The sequence below is a fragment of the Morchella importuna genome, assembly GCF_003444635.1.
Source record: "Morchella importuna strain M04M26 chromosome Unknown Morimp01GS001, whole genome shotgun sequence".
Taxonomy (NCBI): domain Eukaryota; kingdom Fungi; phylum Ascomycota; class Pezizomycetes; order Pezizales; family Morchellaceae; genus Morchella; species Morchella importuna.
Window position 1 is genome coordinate 3,227,077 of NW_025763398.1, and position 20,751 is coordinate 3,247,827.

Consider the following 20,751-nt stretch of genomic DNA (forward strand, 5'->3'; position numbering starts at 1 on the left):
ATAAGTTCGGAAATCGCCTTATAAACGAGCCAGTTACACGAATTATTGTTTCTGGATACCTCACTAATCTCCTACTCCTTCGATAAGATTTATTTAGACGTTGGAATAAGTCTGATATCAGTGTTTACCTAGGACCGAGGATTGCAGTATGTAGTTAGGACTCATTGCTATCTACTGTTATTGTACTAACAAAAGATTACTTAGGTTATGGAATCGGATCCTAGTCCTTCAGGTAGTATCTGGCATTCATATGACGCTGATATAAAGGTAACCAGTCTATTCTCGCCTCTAATATAATCCAAAGTGACAAATAAAGGTCGGGAAATAACACCATGACATCTAATTATTCCCGAGTTAATAGACGTCTTCTACCAGCTTTGGACATATCTTTGCGGACCGGCCGGTGCCAGGAATACACCACATAGGAATGTGGGAACCACAAGAAACACAGGAAAAGAGCAGGTTCATTGATGATGATGTTGATTGGGTGGGTTGTAATTCCATGACAGGCGTCTTATACGTAGTCATCTAATTAAAGTCACGTCATGTCAGTTAACTTATCAATTTTACAGTTCCAGCCTGATCCCAGGGAATCCAGCATCTTAGTACAATCCTATGGCAAATTTTCACCTCCTTACTATCATCAGGAGGATCAAGATTGGAGCTTTGACACACAATATCCACTTGATATTGGAGAGCAACAGAAAGAAGAGGAAACACAGGATGAGATGGTGGGTATACGCACAGCAGCGGGGACGGGAACCCCTAGGAGTTTGCTATCAGATAATAAAACACAACCAAACACCCCGGAGAACATAAAGGCACCGCCAAACTCACCTGAATACGTCTCTACTATCCCAACCACAGCCGTTATCCCCTTTAAGCCCGGTACTCCCGGTTTCACAGCCGCAGCTCACCAAGCTGTTGTCGATCTCTTCCCAGAGATTGTGGATACCTGTATCTTCAGACTAAAACCAACACTCCCGGAACCAGAAACCCAGAATATGTCATCTATCACTCAGGCTTATCCTGCAGAGGAAAGCCATGAAATCTACCACCCGTTACCCTTTTCTAACCCACGGGCCTCGAAACGAAAACGAAATAATGATATTTGCTCCAGATTTAATGAAACGTCGTCCTCAATTCCATTCGTCCCCATTGAATCATCGGACGCCGAGGATCCTCAAAGAAGCGATAAACTATCGATACCACCACATCCCACAGCTACACATCCTTCTTTTACCGCCACCTACACTGTGGATGCATATGCGCCACTCAAAAGTGGTTATCTATCACAACTAGCTTCCGATCTAGTTAATTTAGATTTGAAAAACGTATTGCTTCCCGAACCCCGCATGATTCCGCCGTATAATTTTAATAAGCTTACCGGGAAATCAGCCAGACTTCTCACACGTATTCGGAATCCCGGAAGAAGCCCCAAGCCCAACATTACAATATCCCCTCGTCATCTCTCTAAGCTCAAACTCCCCTCCACACCTCCACCAAAGAGCATCTTCGATCCTGAAGGGATTGAAAAATATCACGATTTTTCTAGGTTTCTCTCAGACCAAGAATTCATAGATAGCGATGAAGCGACCATGTCCGACAATGATATGCCTTCGCCTTCACCAGCCTCGACCCCTACCTCCTTCATCTCAAGACCGCTACCGGATTCAAAAGAGCTATTGAGGGAGCAAAATCGGCTACTCCTACGGTGGAGATCCGAAGGCATTAGCTATCGTACCATCAAGAAGAAACTTGGAATCAATGAAGCCGAGAGTACTCTCCGTGGAAGACTAAGAACTTTAACGAAGCCCAAAAGCGAAAGGTTGAGGAAGCCACAATGGACAGAAGAGGATGTTTGTCATTCAATCACTCCACCTAAGATGATATTTTTTGGTGTACTAACCAACAAGAGCAGATCGAACTACTTCTCGAGATAGTTGATCCGTCTATTTTGGGTGTGAAATGGAAGCAAGTATCGGATACTATAGTAAGTCTTGGCGGGAGCTATAGGTTTGGCCCGAGTACGTGCAAAAAACAGTATCTAAAACTGGTCGAAGAGGGTAGGGCAAACCCCCTATTGGGGTGTGGTACTGTTGTGGGAAAGAGATCAAGAATAGAATTCAAGCTAGAGAATTGAGAGGCAAGAGTATGATTTTATACTATTTGAGCTTTGCGAAGGTAGCCCATATGTTTACTGCAATTTAGCCTGGTCGATTTGATTTCACGATATACATAGTACGCGGGCTAATATAGTACCTTCAACTCTACATGTATCTAACCCGCCTCCAATTGCAAGACTTGAGAATCTCATTACTAGATTAGTTTTCCAATGCAGTTTACGAATATTCGGGAGCGCTAGTGGGCCAATCAGAACCTGTATCAAATACGTGAAGTGACACGGCATTTCTTAGATCTATGTTATGTAAGTTTACTGCATGATTGAGCTGCCGTTTCGCGTAGCTCGACACCGAGTACAGATCTAGAAATTCACGTCATAGGCTGTCACTCGGTTAACCCTGATGACTGATCTAGCCCGGAAGATACCTCATGTTTTTTGTCCCTTAGTTTCGTACTGGCTTTTGAATAATACTGATCAGCCGGCTAGGTCTTGAGAAAGAAAGTGCATATTCGTGCATACTTACAAACCAGGGATGTAGTGGTATTATAAAACAGGCTCTCTTAGGCCAACTACGTCCGAGACATTAACGGCGGGCGAGGTTGAGTAATCCCCAACACACTCGATCTGCCGGCCAAATCTGTTGAAACTTCCCGATCGATCTCGGAATCCCATGGTATCTAGCGAATAACTAGGTACTAGACGAAGGAGCTAACACAGTAGCAGGCCCTGCAGCGGCCATGCATCTGAAAAGGATTACTAATTGATATGATCACAAAAAAAATGTGAGAAATGCCCAGCGCTTCCAAATAGAGCCTCACTAACGCCAGAGGAGTGATGCTCAAATCATGGGATTCCGATCATTTCCCTTTGGCTGCCATATCTACATCGATGTAGATGTACAACTTGAGAGGTACATACCTAACCAGAACCAGCTATTGAGACATTGTTAAGCCTTTACACTTTGGAGTTTTGGTATGTATGAGCAAGACACGTAACCAGAGCCTTGTAAAGCTTAAAGGATATGCCAATCTGTATGCATGGTCAAAAGAACGACTATGAGAGACTAGACTATAGTAGCGTAGAAACGGGGTTAGAGACGTTTCCCAGCTATGAAACTCCTCTCCGCCCTCTCATCTCGCATCTAGCCATCTATTTATATTGCTTACCTTATGGAAAGATGTTGTACAATTGTGGTACTTCATACATACATGTCAATTATTGCACTTTTTACGGCATCGCCTGCCTCGGATCCACCAACACCCGTTTTCAAAAAGGACATATCCGATGATCTGCAGAACATTCTGAAAGTCCCCATTGTTCCGATCCTGTTTCAACAGAAAAGTACTCACTCTACTATGCCGGGCTAGTGTCAGAAACCGAAGTGAAGGTTCGGGCCGTGTGGAATGGTCATATGAATGGCCTAATATATGCATATATTGGTAGTGATGAGCTTTGCGCTCCAGGCTTTAGTTGATATAATGGGAAAGAGTACGGTATGACTATCTCTTCCTGGCATGTTGGTTGTCCGATGAAAAAACACACTCACAAAGATTCCTGTTTTCGATTCCGCGTAGCACAAAGGACCCCACTTCTGCCCTCTCACTATTTTTCTCCCCCTCCCCGACACGGCCGGTCGGGACAGCAGCCATCAAGAAGGTGGAAATGGCTAAGACTTACGATCCGGTCCATACATGTGATCGAATCAGAAACAAATAATAATGCAGCTCGCTTGTTTTGAACGCAGAGAGTACTGCTTGCCTTGTTCTGAGGACAGGTAGTAGGGATCGGGACGTCTGCTAGTGGGCAATCAATGGTTTGGCTTGCAGAAGTGAATTAAGCCGTTACGTACGATGCAGTAATTACAAACTGAATTATGGATACAAGGAAAGAGTGAAATGTAATGAAATGATTGACGCTGTGAAGGTAAGAATGAAAAACCCCTTTCTGCGCATGCTAGACAAATGAGAGAAGAACACGCTTGCTAAAGAGAAAGAAAAAGAAAAAAAGGAGAGAAAGTAACGAAATTCGTCAAAACATAAGCTGTATCTACAAAGTGAGAGAAAACCAATAAGCAAACTGCGCTATGTTTTCACCTCATCGCAGAACGCAATAGCGCTCCAAAACTTAAACAACTTCCCCTTCTTCAAGCCGCCCCTCGCCTCAAATGACGTACCAATAAACACCCTAGGATCCCTCTCGTCTCTCCCGCTAAAATCGATGAACACACTGCGGGACACAGTCTCATTAGCAACCACAAACACCAATCATCGAAAGCAAACCAACATACCTCTCCGTCCCCAAGAAGTCCACATGCCGCATCCTCCTTGAACGGTCATAGTTCCTCTTGGAGCAGATCGTTGACCCAAAGAATGTTCCAAAGCTAATCTTGGCTTCCTTCATCTTACTATTCGCGCCGATTCAGGTTAGCCAACTGTCCCCTCATCACACACCACACCACATATATCACATCTCTCACTTACTATTCTGCCAGCGCCACCATCACATCCCATACCGTCACGCCCGCCGAATTCTCGACTACGCAGTATGGATGGAATTTCAGCACCTCGAACGCTGCCCAGGCCGTCGGTGGGTCTGTCGCATACTGCGCGCATACCGGAGAGCCCTTCAACAGCGCTGCTGGCCCATCACCGCGGCGCCCTAAGGTCGTGTCTGCGACGCACAGTGAGGGCGAGAAATGAATTAGCCCAAAAACGGGGTGTAGCGTGTATTTCTCCACCGGCGGAGAGGGCAGGAGGTGGGTGGACACGAGGAAGCGCTTGCTGCGAAGAGACCGGCGGGTCTGCAAGATATCGTTCCAGAGGCGGCATACCTGCTGGCAGGCAATGATGTCGTAGAGGTCAAGGTGGGTAAAAATGTCTTGGAGGAGGTAGGAGGGGATGCTGACTCGTGGGGGAGCCTCTGTCTCTGTCTCCGAGGTTGAGGGGAGAGGTGTAAACATTTTGGTAAGCTTGCTAATTAATGGGGTAGAGGTAGTAAATTATATGGGTTTTCGATATATAGCTAGTAGAGATCAAAAATTGAACTTTGGTAGGGCCCACAAGAGGTCTTTATACAAGAGCTCTCTCAAAAGGGCCATAGATATAGGTATATAACCAAATGCTCCATAGCTCCCCAAGCTCTACACTAGCTGCTAGCTAGCAGAACCATAATCTATCTCAACCCCAACTGAAAAAAAAAAAAGAAGAAAAAAAAGAAACAATCCAGTTTCTCCACCAAAGTCCGATCACCGAGCGCCCGCTAGCTGCCGCCATCGAGCTAACTGCATGGCCGTCTGTGGTGGAGGTGGCCGGTGCACACACACACGGCAATCTCCACACAGCTAACATAAGAGAGTACATTCCCCCCCCCCTTCTGATCAACATACAGCATGCACCGATATTCAGGGTTACCTCGCACAGTATGTAGAGTACATACCTACCTACCTCTAATCCACAACTTCTTCATGTGACTCTAGAACACCCGGGAGCCTGGTTACTGGGTCTATATAGTTGCAAGGTTCACTTCAGTTATCGCCTGATGATGTTGCCAGCTTTGCCTTATCCCGAGTTACCCTTATCTTGGTCATCGACCGGCTAGCCCCAGAGAGGATATAATAATCTAGAGTTTTTCTAGAAACTTGGTTTGATATTCTGACGTGTGATTGCTTTTGTTAGGAAGAAAAAAGCGACTTTATCACCTGTGAGGTCATATTGGCACTGGCCATAGCATGCTCCGTGCGATCAACACAAATCAAAGAGAGGATCCAAGGACTAAATTATTAGTAGTATTAGTAGTGGTAGAACTCAGAGCCTGCTATTGGCTGACCAGTAATAAGTAAGGAATGACTTATACCCTGTTTTTCTCTACCGCATAGTACTCCTTTCCTCCACTCCTCACTCAAAAAAAAAAAAAAAAAAAAAAGTAGCCAACCCTACAACACCATTATCTCTTCGATTCCCACGATGATTCCAAATAAACCAGGATCTGTGTGAAAAAACGGGATTCGATACGCGTCTTTGAGAATAACACCTTATCATATCTATGATGGATGATGTTGAGCTGGCCGATCACTTTTTTCTTGTTTGCCAAGAGGTTTGAGAGAGCGGGATAGAATGGTAGGGCCACCTGACATGAGGGATATTTTTACAACGAAAGGATTCGCTGGTTGTTATACTACTGTCGGAAAATTTCTGTCTTCAACAATCATGGAATGGGATGGGACCCTGCAATCGGGTTACGGTGTGGTGGCCAGCTCTGGGCGTATCTCACCAGAACGTAAAAATTTGTGGAAATCCCACGTCTTGATAAATTATTATGGCTTTCAAAAGGAGTGCTATGACGAGGTATTGGCTGCGGTTACGTATTAATTGGAGTATTGAACATAGATATACCTGTGGTATGAGATGATGCTACATGTAGCTGGGTAGGTGCCATATGAACTGTGCAGCTATATAATCCCAGATATAGCCCCATATGCCAATACCGTCCCATCTCTCGCGATCGTTAAGCCAGTCAATCACAATCGAGGGCCGCTGACGAATCACGATCCGATCAACCGGATAACAACAGAACCTAGATCTACAGCAGGTGCAGCCAAACCATAGTAGGGCAGCCGCAGCCGCGATAATCGCGAATTACCCTTTACCTAACAAAGAAGTACCTAGGCTTCTCTAAGAAAGATTAAAAGCTCTACCAGCCCAAGCGTGCGGATAGATGTGCGGGAAAATGTCCAATGCACATTGCGGGCTTGATATCAGGATCAGATATTGGCTCGTTCACATCATTTCATTGCTGCTATATGTACACCGGCCAATGGGTCACGTAGAGCTTAGTTCGCTTACTTTATCTGTGTATGCATCTTACGGCATGACGCAGAAAGAGATTGATAACCAGTTTTGTGCCTGGTTGACGGTTTCGGGAGTATCCGAAAGTCGTGTAGTGAACAGATCAAAATGTTCTGTCTTGTTTGTGGGGCCGTGGTTCTAGAAGTTGTATCCATACGGGTTTGACGGTTCCCTGTAATTATCCTTCATATGAGCTTTACTTTATAAAGCTTAGTTTTTCTTTTTCTTTCCTTTTTCCTATTAAACGTTGGATTAAATGGCACACTAGTACTAGTGCCCGCGTGCTTAAATTCTTGGTGTTCCAGATATTCCGGGCTAGGTGAGGTTCTTTTTGGCACAGTGCTCTGTTTGACCGAGTACTTAAAATTAATCAAATCTCAAGCGCATCAGGGGCTCAGAAACACCCAGGTTGCAGAAAGCTCTGACAAAACTCGGAAACTTTCGTAAGCCGAACCCTAGGTGCTGTGTGAGGTAAGCTTTGCGTTATGGGCTGGACATGAGACAAGGGGAGGACTTCTACTCTACCTCCCTCCTAACTCCCAAATTCTTCTGATGTGCCATACGGTTTTCAGCATATCTAAGTATTGTAATTATTGTCAGCGTTTAAACTCCAAAGAGTAGCCAAGGTTGATGGCTACCCTTTTCTCTAGAAGGACTTCTTGGGTTGTCTAACCCCACGTTGCTAGTAACCATCATCATGACCTAAACTCTACATCCATTTCCTCACGTCGGCTGTCATTCCCACTAGTCTAAGGCTTCATGATCATTCTTTTTTCCGCATCTATATTGAATATCCGGTGAATCACCACGTTAAAATCATCATGTAAGTCCAGCTAAATTTTACTCTAATTATAATCTCTGTCATCTCTGGGTCGTCCATTCTACCGGTAAAGTAGGCTTCGCAAAGAGAAAGAACCCCCGAGGGATTGTCTCCTTTGTTGAGAACAAAGAGGGGAGACCTACCGGCGGCACAGGAATGCAGTCGGACGGCTAGGGCATATGGTCTTTACCCTGCCCACCACTCTTCAAAGAAGCCTGACCAAGCGGGGGAGTTGAAGCCGGGAATACCATCGGTATATTGTGGGATTGAAAAAAGAAATCGCTTATAGTAGTTAGAGCTGAGAGCTAGTTATGGACAGGAATAGATCGCACCCACTAGAAAGAGACCACAATAAGTCGGCTCATATGATGATAAACCTCGAAATACCTGCATTTAAGAACTCTAGCTCTCTCCATCCCGCAGTATACTACCAGGTCCATCCACATCTATCATAAATTTCACTTCGATATATGGGTGGGGGCTGATAGTATAAGGTGTAACGTTTATTGCCAATATCTCGTGAGATGGAGGTGGGGATGAAAAAAGAAGAAAAAAGATACTCCAACCCTGCCGTTAATAAAGAGGGGTATATAATCTTATCGGGTTCGCTAGATATCCTATAGCGGCCAGTGAAGTTCGTACAGAGACTTTTCTTGCCAGTAGAAAACAATCCGTACAGTACTGTCTAATAAATTCCCAGTGAGTTGACTGACAGAACAAAAGATTCGTACACAGCTCTGTCCGGGTGGCTAAGGATCGATAATGTGCAGTGTTTATTGCGAGGAAAATAAAGGTTGATACAAATGACACCCAAAGTACTTCGTACACTGCCCCATTTTCCTGGCACTTGTTCGTACAAAACTGCTGGACCTGACACCTGACGTAAGAACTTGACTGGTCGCTATAGTACGTGTTGGTAGTGATTCTCAAAATATTTCTTCATCCGGCGAGTTGCTCTGATGAGTGTTTGTGTTCCTGTTATTTCAAATATTATAGCCTTAATAATGCAAGCAAGAGTTTCAATTCACATTATGTCAGTGTATATCAGCTTAGGCCTGATAATTTTGATTCAATGACAACGAGTTTAAGATTAACTGCAGTGTAGGTGTTAGCTGTCCCTTTCCCTCTCTTTTTCTTTTTTCTCTCTCGGGCCGCGGGGTCTACTGCTGGGTCTATCAACGCGCGCGAGTGATTGTATAACCATCATTGACCATAATCTCATGTATCCTCTCACGGAAGTCTTTTTGAAAGAATCAACGGTGATCACTACGTACCTACATGTAGTGGGAAAAGGTGCATTACAGTTGGAAATTCGATAGAGAAACTACAACACCAGATGGTAAAAATACTAACGTTACAGATCTTCCGCGCGGATAAAGCCCAATATCACTCCATTCCATACAGAGGAACGAAGAACAGACAAACAAAAAAGCAGCTAAAAGTACAATTGAAAGCATCACTCATCATCAACATCCTCTACCGTGACCTTAACCGGCGCCTTTCCTTGTGCTTCCGGAGTTACTGAGGCTTCGCCCTCCTGGGCGTCGTTTGGTTCCACTTCTTGCTTTGCTTTGCCTTTACCCTTTTCATCAGTAGGTCCTTCGGTAACCCCTAAAAGACTCTCTACAGCTGCAACTCCTTGTTTTGACCTCCACTCCCTCTCCTGCTGTATAACCTCCTGCTCCAGTGCATTCAACGCCTGCTCTTGCGCTCTGGGATTGAAGATGCTTCTTTCCCCAAATAGTGAAAGTTGGTTCTCCGTATTGAACTGAGTAGGAAGTCTTGATAAGTCGACTGAACTGACAGGAGCTGAAGACGCAGATGGAAGTCGTCTCCCACTAACTTGTTCGAGTTGCCCCGCTGCATTTCTCATAATTCTGGCTATATCATTGAGGACCTGTATACGTCTATTGACAGTCTCGCGAGTCTCCCGTTCTATCCTCTCAATGTCTGCCCGAGAACTTGTTTCGTCCAAAGGTGATATCTGAGTCCAGTCGGAGATGCTCTCAATCATGCCTGAAACGCCGGATGGCGAGATTGTAGCGGGAGTCTCAGTGATTTCTTCGTTGAGATCTCTCAGCAGTGCAGACAGCCTTGTTACTTCTACCCTGAGTCCTGGATGGTGCATCATTATAAATCCCCTAAAGTCGCCTTCGGGAAATCCCAGCACAACCTGAATCCTTTCCTCTCTAGGCAATATCTCAAGCCATCTAGCAATGTTCGCCACAGAACGCACCATATCTGCACCAGGTTCGGAATGAGTGGCATTTCTAGCACCCTCTGCGAGCTCCTGGGCCATATCTCTATTAGGCCAACCCTGTAGAATTTCTTCCCGGGTTTCATCTGGGAGACCAGCAAGAGTTTCGTGCACTGTTATGCCATTTCCTGATTCTAATTGCCATTGTAAAAGTCTGCTGATAGTCGCAACACTTCTTTGAACTGTTGGACTTAACCTTTCCATCTGTTCCTGAGACAACCGTTCACTCAGATTTCCACCCGTGACTGGTCCGCTAGTTCTTTGAGCTGCCCAGTTCTGTTGCGGGAGACTGAGTCCACTTGGGGCGGTCGTTGATCTGGTAAAGGCTGGTCTAGAAGAACGGGATGTTTGTTCTTCTCCTGGGGTCAATCTAGCGTGGTGATCCATCATGCGCTCCCGGTACATTTGTTGCCCCCTTCGACTTCTTAAGGATTCCGCTCCTCTTAACGACATTGTTCCACCTGGAGTTGTAATCGGTAAAGCAGTGGGAGTAGATCCAGGAGCAGTTAGGGGAACCACGTTCCATCCCGGCGGCAGCACCATTCCTTGAGGCAGTACTGCCGTAGCACTGGATCCGTTCAATACTGGCCCCCCATGGTAAACCGACATGCCCGGTGTTCTAATTCTTGGCGGTAGATTGGTTTCAAGATTATTCCCGGTGTTTAGGTATGGGTTGGCAGCAGCTGCGGGGGTGGCCCCAGGAGCAAGTGGGGTAGCTGGGACTTGTTGGCCTTGTAGAGTACCAACCCCCGGAATACCTGCAGCTTGCGCCTGTAATTGTTGCCTCATCTCCAACACGGCTACTTCGCGCTCAAGAAGCCTAATCCTAAGCATCTGCTGATCAAGATCTGTATACCCAGCACCACCGGCACCAACGTCTGCTAAACCTTGATTCTGCGCATGTGCCTGAATCTGTGCCTGAATCTGTGCCTGCAACTGTGCTTGCAACTGTGCCTGTTGATTGTGTTGCTGGTTTTGCTGTTGTTGGTTCTGCTGGTTTTGTTGGTTTTGCTGCGGTTGAGGTCGTTGTTGTTGGTTCATTCTATCCATTAAATTTTGGACAAAACCAGGTCCTCCAACGCCAATGTCAAATCCTAGAGGACCAAGTTGCGCACCAAACGCCAGGCCTGCTCCACCAGCGGCATTTGCTTGTGCTCGTGCAGCAGCGTTTTGCACGCCTGGACCATTGAGAGGTTCGTCAAGTACAGGCCTACGACATGTAGGACATCTTTGCTGTCTTTCAAGCCAACTTCTTAAGCAGGCAAAGTGAAGTACATGCCCACATGGAAGCTTTTTTGGTCTTGATCTCTGGTCTTGAGTGCCGGCTGCTCTACCGCCTTCACCTGCAGCACCACCTTCAGTCCACGCTCTCATTTCTTCCCTACATATGATACAGACCCCTTCGCGCTCAACCTCTTCGGGGGTTGCATCTGGGTACCGGGAGTTCATGTGAGCGGTTGCCCGACGATAGCGGATGAAGTCTCGAATCCGGGTGATAAATGAACGGAGGGTGAGGTAGACATCACGGATGATATGAAGTGGAAGTCCATAATATCTTAGAACAATCGAGAAGAATGAGAGATAAGTAAGGAGCTTAAGAAGGTCTATTTAGATTTGAGTTAGTTATGTTCGTGGAGACCTTAAAAGTGTTTCCCTGTGTGAATTACCTGTAACCAACTCCAAGTAAAAAACCCATGTTCCTTTCTCCTCCCAGCCTCCGACATCTAATTCCTCCTCATCTTCGTCTTCTTCTTCCAGCTCAGGAACATCTTCCACAAGATCGCCATCCCTACGTCTTCTTGTTACCTCCGCGACCCGGGCTGCATGTCTCTGGCGAGCGCCCTCCCTCTCCAGAATTCTTGCCGCACGTCTTCGCATCGCCTCCCGTTTTAAGATATATTTTTCGACCAAACTTAGAACGTATCTACCAGTAATTCCGAGTGATGTTATTAGGAGAATTGCGAATTCGAAAGCGAACATGACCATCATATTTGGTCTCCCACGCTCAAGAACTGAGGAAACAGAGTGCCAAAGCATTGCTGAACAGGCTGAAAGAAGCAGAATCAAGGAAGAGGCCAGCCGAATATGGAAGAGTGTCGGATTGTCTGGAGGTGAGGTTTCCATAAATTCCACTCTACTTCCTCCGATCCAGCAGAAGCACTTGATAAATAATAATACACCAAACATGACGATGAACCGAACATCAAACTCGTCGCGAAATATAGTCATGGCCAAACATGTCTCCGTCACAGCATACCAAGCCTTTTCGTATAGATTTTCAATCTCGGGGGTCCGTAGAGGTCCATAGAATATAAGCTGCAGAGCATGGCCGAATAGTATTGAGAGAAGAAGTAACAAATTCGTAAGGACCTAAGTGACCGGTGGAGTCAGTCATCTGTGGACATACATCTGATGGAGTGAATAAGAAGGGAAATGAACCATAAGACAAGCATTGGACTGAGCAAGGTGAACACAGGCCGAATAGAAGTTTGCGCGTTGGTTGAAAGCTGAGATGATGACGCCGGCGCCCAAAATGACGCTGGTCTAGTTGTTTAGACGGATTATGGTTTAGCTGCTATAGCGTAGGGTAGAGGGAAATAAGGTACTTACAGCTCCATACACGGCGAGCCGCATCTTGAATTAACTTGAGCGAGTCCAGCAAGGGACTCCGATGTTCTAGTTGAAAGCCCTTGAGAGGGAGAAGATGATAAGGAGTTAGGAAACCAGAACTATAATTGATTCTTGGGACTTAATCCCGTTGCTTGGCGGGGGGTAGAAAAAGAAAGAAAGAAAGAAGCTTTTGGATGTCCACTGAATTCGCGTTTCAACTTCAGCACGAGAGAACACGGTCGCTGGACATGGCCCATTACATAAGGATGTGCATGTGGCACGTGCGCAAATCAGCACACAACCAAAATAATTCATCCTCGAGATAAGCTTCAGAGTTCTACATGTGCTTAAAACATTCCTTGAATTATACTCTATTAAAGTACATCGCAAATCCATTTATTCTTATGTAACTGCGATAACGATTGCAATTATGAACAGTTGCGAAAATGACCGCCGAGTTTGCTATCTATCCAAAGATCTTATCAGATCAGATTTAATTCGTTTTGAACGCGAGTGATGGCCTGTGAGACTCGGGTCACCCGGGTTAATCCCGAACCCTCGGCTGATGAATACATGTAGGTTCACCCGCTGATATATGAATATAAGTGTATGGAGGTGCACTTCAAAGAATCTTTAACGCCTAGTAAAAACGATCACCCCACACAAGTCAAATACTACTATGAAGGTTTCCACTACTTCATAACTCTTTCATCGTCTTCGCCCTCTCTCTCCACATGTACACCGCCACGACTTCAATACCTATAGCTTCCACCAAGACTAGTAGAAGTCTCGATTTTAGCCACTGGCTAGTTTTATGATGGTATAGCGGATCCGCGGAACCAGTCATTTTTGACAAAAGTTAGTACCGGTCAAATATTTTTGAGCTACCCTCAAGCCGTGAATAGCGTCGAGAAGCGCCTACCAAGTGGTATCCTATGCTCAGGCAGCTCTGCTGCAGAAGCATAAAATAGGAACTCTATACATATATATATGCAATTCACGACGTTAATTATCTTATAACATGTCGCTACCAGGTCGGTATTTTTCCCACTGCCACTGCGAATATTTATCCCAGCTGAATTAGCAACTGACCTCAGAACCGTTGTACTTACTAGCTTTGTTGGTTGCTATGATCCGTTACTATAAGATTAAGCTAGCTGCAGTTCCCTCAACAGCTTAATACAATTAGTGGCCTAGCCCGACCCGTTATACCTATAGGCGGTTTCCGTTCTGTCCTTTCGGGACTGCTCTAAAGTCTGGGGTCGAAAAGGGCCTGTCATGTCTTCTTGGTTTCACGATTACATGAACAAACTAGACCTTGTGATCTTATCCATCTTATCAGATTGAATTGGCCAATTGAGGAAACTAACCATTAATAGTTAAGCTCATCTAATAGTTTTTCAGGGGACGGCTAAATAGCGAATTACCGGCTCACATGAGTAGTTATCGGAGGTTCTAACCACAGTTCTATCATTATGGACCCTAAGTCAATTACTGGTGAAGATGATGAAGTCATGTGGGTGGAGGGGAAATTCTCGTCTGCAGTGACAACTCGGATGATTCCCGATCTTCCACGAGCAGGGTTCAAGCGGCTCTTGGAGGGGGAGTGGGAGAAAGAAAAAAAAAACCGAAAAAAAACACACGCACACACATATCCCACCAATAACGACGCCCCGGTGGACATTAACCTCGTTGTTGAGAACAAAAGTACAAATTGATATTAGATATTCCAAACAGCAGAGGACGTTTTCAAAACAATCTGTTTTCTGGTGTCTTCAGATTGAGCGGGATTAGTGAACTTACCCAACAAAGATCCAATCTCAGCTTGCGAACTGCCCCCCTCTCGAGCACCATCCCACGCCATAGATTGCTTTCTTTTGCATCAGAAACAAACGCAAGACTTCCCGTCTCCGTTCCACTTTTAGCGTGGGATTTAGAAGCTCTGCATCCACTAATAAACGAAGCCCCCGGATTCTGTTTAACCACCCCCGGAATTCCAACCCCTCCGCCTTTTCCCTCCCCGCTCTCTTACCATACCTACACCTCCTCTTCCTCCTTTCATTCCTCAATCACTCCCTATCTTAGGCCCCTCTCAATCTTTACAGCACCTGCATTTCGGGATTGCTAGTGTTGTCGACCTTTCCTCTGCTGCTGTGACTTCAATACACTTCTTTTCCACCCACAATCTTTTACTTTTTTTTCCCTCCAGGAGTGCTTTATAAGGGTCATCGGAAACAACCGTCCCTTGCAGCTCTGTGGACAGTTCCACAACGCCAATTCGTTCAGCCTTAAAACTTACGATTATCAGTTACCGATCTTGAGATAAATGGCTACAGTTCAGGAAGCCATCAAGGAATCCCTCGTAGGTAGCGAGCAACCTGCTCTGCTTACCGATGAAGCAAAGAAAACCTTTGACAAGTATGCGTCCCATACCGCTCCTTCGGGAGAGCGCTACATGACCAAAGAGGACTTTGTTTCGGCCATTGCACCTCCGGACCAAGATTATCATAAAATCAAGAGGGAGCAGTACTTGATTTTGTTTGAGGTGGCCGATCGCCGCAAAGAAGGCATTGTCAATCTCCACGATTGGGCAAATTTCGAGAACCTCCTCGCGAAGCCAGATGTCGAATATGAAATTGCGTTTAGACTATTCGATGTCGAAGGTAAAGGCAGTGTAAAGTATGATGAGTTTATTAAACTTTATACAGCCAACAGGGACCCTTCCGGTATTCCATTTGACTGGAATAGCATGTGGGCGTCTCTTTACCTCGGGGGGAAGAACAAGCGTCATGACCTGACGTACCCCCAATTCTCACAGATGCTCCGTGGGCTTCAGGGGGAACGTGTTAGGCAGGCTTTCCACTATTTCGACAAAAGAGGTACTGGTTTTATCGAACCAGAGGAGTTCCAACGAATAATCCTCGAAACCTCTGCTCACAAGCTCAGTGACCACCTTCTTGAGAACCTGCACACACTTTGCAACATCTCTGTCGGGTCCAAGATCAGCTATGCCAATGTCCGTGCATTCCAGAACATTGTTCGAGGAATGGATATGGTTGACTTAATTGTACGCAATGCTACCGCCAAATCTACTGACGGGAAGATCACCCGCACCGATTTCCTCAACGAATCAGCGAAGGTCACTAGGTTCACTCTTTTCACACCCATGGAGGCCGATATCCTGTTCCATTTCGCTGGGCTTGATACAACATCCGGCCGTTTGGGACTTAAAGACTTTACACGTGTTCTTGACCCGTCATGGCGGGGGCCAAAGCTCGATGCTTCTGGATTACTGCCTTCCACAGAGGGACTTCTCCCTACGGTTGGTTCAATCACCCACGGCCGAGGTTTTTTTGGGCAAGCCCTAGATGCAGCTCAGAACTTTGCCCTTGGATCGCTCGCAGGAGCATTCGGTGCAACTATTGTTTACCCCATTGACCTTGTCAAGACACGGATGCAGAACCAAAGAAGCAAGGTTGTGGGCGAGCTTATGTACAAGAACTCTTTGGATTGCGCCAAGAAGGTTATTCGTAACGAGGGATTTTTGGGATTGTACAGTGGCCTGGGACCACAATTGATTGTAGGTTATGTATAGTCATGTGTTGACCAGATAATGAGTTACTAATGAATTGTTTTTTGAATATAGGGTGTTGCGCCAGAGAAAGCTATCAAACTCACTGTCAATGATCTGGTTAGATCTAAGGCGAAGAACAAGAACGGCGAGATCACCCTTCCGTGGGAGCTCCTTGCGGGAGGGAGTGCGGGCGCTTGCCAGGTCGTTTTTACAAAGTGAGATATGACTTTCCTGCTCTGAGAGTTCTTCGCTTTCGCTTCAATATTGTTTAGTATCTGGGCCTTTGGCTAACCCATTTCAAGCCCCCTTGAAATTGTGAAAATCCGTCTTCAGGTTCAAGGAGAGGTCGCCAAAAATGTCGAAGGAGTTCCTCGCCGTTCAGCCCTATGGATTGTCAAAAATCTTGGGTTGATCGGTCTTTACAAGGGAGCATCCGCATGTCTCCTCCGTGATGTCCCGTTCTCAGCGATTTACTTCCCAACATACAATCATTTAAAAACCGACTTTTTTGGCGAATCACCTACTAAGAAACTTGGAATTCTTCAATTATTGGCTGCTGGTGCAATCGCCGGTATGCCTGCCGCATACTTCACCACCCCTTGCGATGTCATCAAAACTCGTTTACAGGTCGAAGCCAGGCAGGGACAGACCCACTACCGTGGTTTGATCCACTGCGCTACGACGGTCTGGAAAGAAGAAGGGTTTAAAGCCTTCTTTAAAGGAGGTCCTGCAAGGATCTTGCGAAGTTCGCCCCAATTTGGTGCCACCCTGGCTGCCTATGAGCTTTTGCAAAACATTTTCCCAACAGCTGGGAAAGAGAAACAGGACGCAGAAAGCCTCTCAGGCGGAATCATACCAGCTATCGGGATGGCAGAACAGAGTGCTCCTATGCCTTACCTCAGAAGCCGGAACGCATTGAAGATCATCATGGTAAGTTAGTTCATCTAAATATGTTGGGGATCTGAGACTAACTGCGACTCAGGATCTCGATCAAAACTTTGGACGCCCAAAGATCCCACAAGGTTTCGGCCAGAGATCTTAATTTCTTTACACCCAGGAAACAAAAAAAAAATCAAATATAAATAAAGATAGATATGACTTACTTTTCCCTTTGTACCCCTCCCTTCTTTTTCTTTTTCTTTTTTAAAAGCTAAATAACGCTTTATATCTTCCTAGATTTAGATCATGTATGCGTCTTTGGAAACCATTTTATTTCTTTAGAGGTATTTTTTCTACAGCATAGAGGCCTCATGCACAAGACCAGTTCGTTTTTCTTTGTGTATAGATTTATTTCATTATTATTCCTTTACTTCTATTTATTTTTGCGAGTTATGAGCGTGTGGAGTTTGAAGTTCAAAACATCTGTAGTTAGTTAGGGATTTCGAAAAGGGTCTTTTGGGTTTTATAAGTTTTTCGGATGTGGTCTCATTCTTCTCTTCTATCTTAAAGGTTGAACTGGATCCCGATAAAGGTTTAAAACGGCACTACTAGGGAGAAAGGTTACGCACATGATGCATGCACAATCTATGAGTAAAAATAAAAGAGAAAAAAAGCGTTTATTTAATTTGTCTCTGAGTTAAGGATTTTTATAGAACCAAAGAAGATATAGAACAGTGGAAAACTTATAAAAGCTAGAAATAGTAAAGAAAGCTACTAGTGCGTATATAGCTAGATTCGAAGGCAACCTTGCATACATGATACATGTAGGGAAATGATCAAATCATCAAGTAAAGAGAAAGAACAATGAATACTAAGAGGTAAAGGGGAAACAAAAGGATGTATATATGATCATGTGGTGTAAATAAGAGAATAAAGTAGTACTGTAAGATGAAGAACAAAAAAAAAAGAATCATGTGAGCGAATTCCTGTCCATCCAACCTTTCCTTCGTCCGATTCCTAAAACCAATGAACCTTTGATTTCCCACGCCCTCATAACCACTCGAAACCATGAAATAGTAGCGATCGGATATATGAAATTAAAAAAAAAATAAGAGATTAACTTCGAAAAGATCGTTTCGACCCGACTAGCGGGTGACTAGGCCCAAATCCTTGTCAGGATAGAAATAAGAGAAATAAGTCCTGAGGGATATCTTTTTTTGAGGGGGGGGGGGGGGGGGGAGGGGTATATGGGTTATGTTTATGGGTGTATTCAAGTCAACGGAGTGTAGACAAACGTGACATCGACGATAGTGTACACACCTCGAATTATAACTCTGTAAGCTTTGTAATTCGTAAATCATAAGTCATAATATAACCAAGCAGTAAAGAGAGAAAAAGGAGAATGAGAGAAGCAAAGAAAACGCTAAATCCAAATAAAAAAGGACATGACTTAATAAATAATAAAGCTAACCAGCCCAGTAGTAGAAATAAGCCAAATATAAAACTGAAAAAACGAAGGTATGTTAATTAAATAAGAGATTAACAGAACGAGTGATAAATACGTGCTCGATCCAGCTGCGGTGGTAAATTGAGATCATAAGAAGATAATAAGGAAAGATTAAACGAGAATAGTGAACGGGGAAATGAAGGGAAAAAAATTATAAATTCAACCAGAATTATAGGTTGTAATTATAATAATTGATAGTAGTGCCTCTGAAAGCACGATTCGCTTTGATCTTCTCTTGCCTATAATATCTCCCCGCTGCTTCGGTTGGACAGGCTTGAAAAGTCCAAGTTTTGATTATAGATTTGGCTTGGTTCTTGATGCCACTTCCGCATGCCAGTTTCCAATACTCGCGTTTCCCCCTGGGCCTCCGCACATCGTAAAACTTTCCTCCCAATGTCGGAATTAACCCCTTCTCTTGAAGAAACTTGACCACCTGGTATGCTTTCTGGAGTCTCTCCTCGGATAATTTATCAAATGTCTGGATCAATGCCCAGTCGAGTGCTGTCTCCCCATCTTTCGATTTGATGTACGGGTTCGCACCCGACTCTAGCAAGATATCCAAGATCTCCAAATCCATATGCTTGACCGCAAGGTGTAATGCAGTCGCACCTTCCTTATCCCTCGCGTCGATATCCGCATTATTCTCAAGTAGAAGCTTGAAAACATTTAAATTCCTCTTTGTCCGGTGATGGTCGTAGCTTTTCAAGGCCTTGCTCATGATCGACAATCCCGCCCCATCCACCGCTGTTACCTTCGCTCCGTTCTCCAGGAGTAAGCGGACAACTTCCTCATTCCCTCTCATGGCAGCAAAGTGCAGTGCTGTTGTTCCGGTTTCGTCTGTCTGGTTGATGTTGGCTCCCTTATCCAACAGGAGCTTCACGATAGTTTCACTCCCCTGGAAAGCGGCAAAGTGGAGGACCGTTTCTTGACTATGGCAGTGATGGGCGTCGGCCGGACATTCGATGCTGACATCTTTGTCTAGGAGTAGCTGGAACAGTGCTTCATGACCCCTCCAGGCAGCCCAGTGAAGTGTGCAGCGGATTTTGAGATTTCCTCGGCGATAAACGTTGCGACAAATTTGAGTCGCATGTTGATTCAGCTCTGACGTTAAGAGCTCCCGGAGCCGGCGGTTCGTTCTTAAGAGAGAGCCTATCCCCGACTCTTCAAGGTATGTAGATATGGAGAGGAGGAGTTCATTGGGTAAGTCGAGTAGAAAACCCATGGGAAATATTAGGGCGGGGACTCTCGAGAGTTAGACCTGCTAAACGTATCAAAAGCTGAACCAAGAGTCAGTAAACTTAGGCAACAAAAAAGTGTAAGAATGTGTATGTACCTGTAAATCACCAGGATTCAAACTTTGTATGACTGAGTCAAGCTTCTCTAAAGCTACTCTATTCACAATCGGATCTCTCTAGCTTCTGCTGAATGGTTTGTCTTCGGAGAAGAAATGGGCGGCGAGGCAATGGTTAAGAATGAAAGTGATTTTTACGTTTTTTGTGTTCTGTCAAATTAGATTTGGGATGAGCGAAAAAGAGAAATGAAGGTCACCTCCACAGCCTACCATTTATGCTGTTCTCAAGTTGGTGGGTGCGCACCTGTGCATATTCGCACTTGTGCATACATGTATGTATGCATGCACGTGACACCGTCATATATATATGTGTGTATTCCAAACGGTCATGAAATTCAGGGCCGATGCTAATCTGGTCTAGTTCAGAAGATTTCCCCGGTTTCAGGTCTTTGCTTTTGAAAACGGTAGTAGAATAGTGGTATGTATACGTACGTGATGTGCCATTAATGAAACTGCCATCATCGCAGAACAAATTATCTGCTGCGCACTTCTCACGGTTTAAGGAAGCACTATAGTATATGTGCTTACGTCAAGAAAAATTCGATCCCCCGTGCTTGAGGATAGGAATGAACATATTGACAATGGCGAGAACGAGAAAAATAGTTTGTGCTTTACGTAGTACAGGAGTCTGAACGATACTAGGCAACAATGCATACATGTCTGGTGCGCAATTGTCATCTAGCCTACATGTAGTTTCACGTCATAGGCATTTGCGCTTTTGAGATGCTGTCTAGTATTCCCCCAAGATTTTACACACACATTTTCGGAATTCCAAGTAATTGAA

At 45.0% G+C, this 20,751-nt stretch overlaps 5 protein-coding genes across 5 annotated transcripts; 2 read left to right on the plus strand and 3 right to left on the minus strand.

Moving 5' to 3' along the window:
- Positions 1–427: 427 nt before the first annotated feature.
- On the plus strand, positions 428–1,943 carry LAJ45_00809 (uncharacterized protein; the record flags this gene model as incomplete). Its single annotated transcript, XM_046110408.1, has 2 exons — positions 428–487; positions 573–1,943. The coding sequence occupies 2 exons, from the start codon at positions 428–430 to the stop codon at positions 1,941–1,943; spliced, it is 1,431 nt and encodes a 476-aa protein (XP_045977101.1).
- A 2,263-nt stretch (positions 1,944–4,206) lies between these two features.
- LAJ45_00810 (uncharacterized protein) lies at positions 4,207–5,084 on the minus strand (the record flags this gene model as incomplete). Its single annotated transcript, XM_046110409.1, has 3 exons — positions 4,207–4,351; positions 4,413–4,529; positions 4,606–5,084. 3 exons carry the CDS (start codon positions 5,082–5,084, stop codon positions 4,207–4,209), a joined length of 741 nt encoding a protein of 246 aa, XP_045977102.1.
- Positions 5,085–9,245: 4,161 nt separating this feature from the next.
- On the minus strand, positions 9,246–12,680 carry LAJ45_00811 (uncharacterized protein; the record flags this gene model as incomplete). The annotated part of the gene is made up of 6 exons (XM_046110410.1): positions 9,246–11,256; positions 11,322–11,383; positions 11,445–11,650; positions 11,714–12,416; positions 12,486–12,590; positions 12,657–12,680. The coding sequence occupies 6 exons, from the start codon at positions 12,678–12,680 to the stop codon at positions 9,246–9,248; spliced, it is 3,111 nt and encodes a 1,036-aa protein (XP_045977103.1).
- Positions 12,681–14,982: 2,302 nt separating this feature from the next.
- Positions 14,983–17,272, plus strand: LAJ45_00812 (uncharacterized protein; the record flags this gene model as incomplete). The annotated part of the gene is made up of 4 exons (XM_046110411.1): positions 14,983–16,236; positions 16,303–16,445; positions 16,533–17,160; positions 17,213–17,272. The coding sequence occupies 4 exons, from the start codon at positions 14,983–14,985 to the stop codon at positions 17,270–17,272; spliced, it is 2,085 nt and encodes a 694-aa protein (XP_045977104.1).
- Positions 17,273–18,785: 1,513 nt separating this feature from the next.
- Positions 18,786–20,219, minus strand: LAJ45_00813 (uncharacterized protein; the record flags this gene model as incomplete). Its single annotated transcript, XM_046110412.1, has 4 exons — positions 18,786–19,752; positions 19,835–19,893; positions 19,950–20,007; positions 20,212–20,219. The coding sequence occupies 4 exons, from the start codon at positions 20,217–20,219 to the stop codon at positions 18,786–18,788; spliced, it is 1,092 nt and encodes a 363-aa protein (XP_045977105.1).
- Positions 20,220–20,751: the final 532 nt, after the last annotated feature.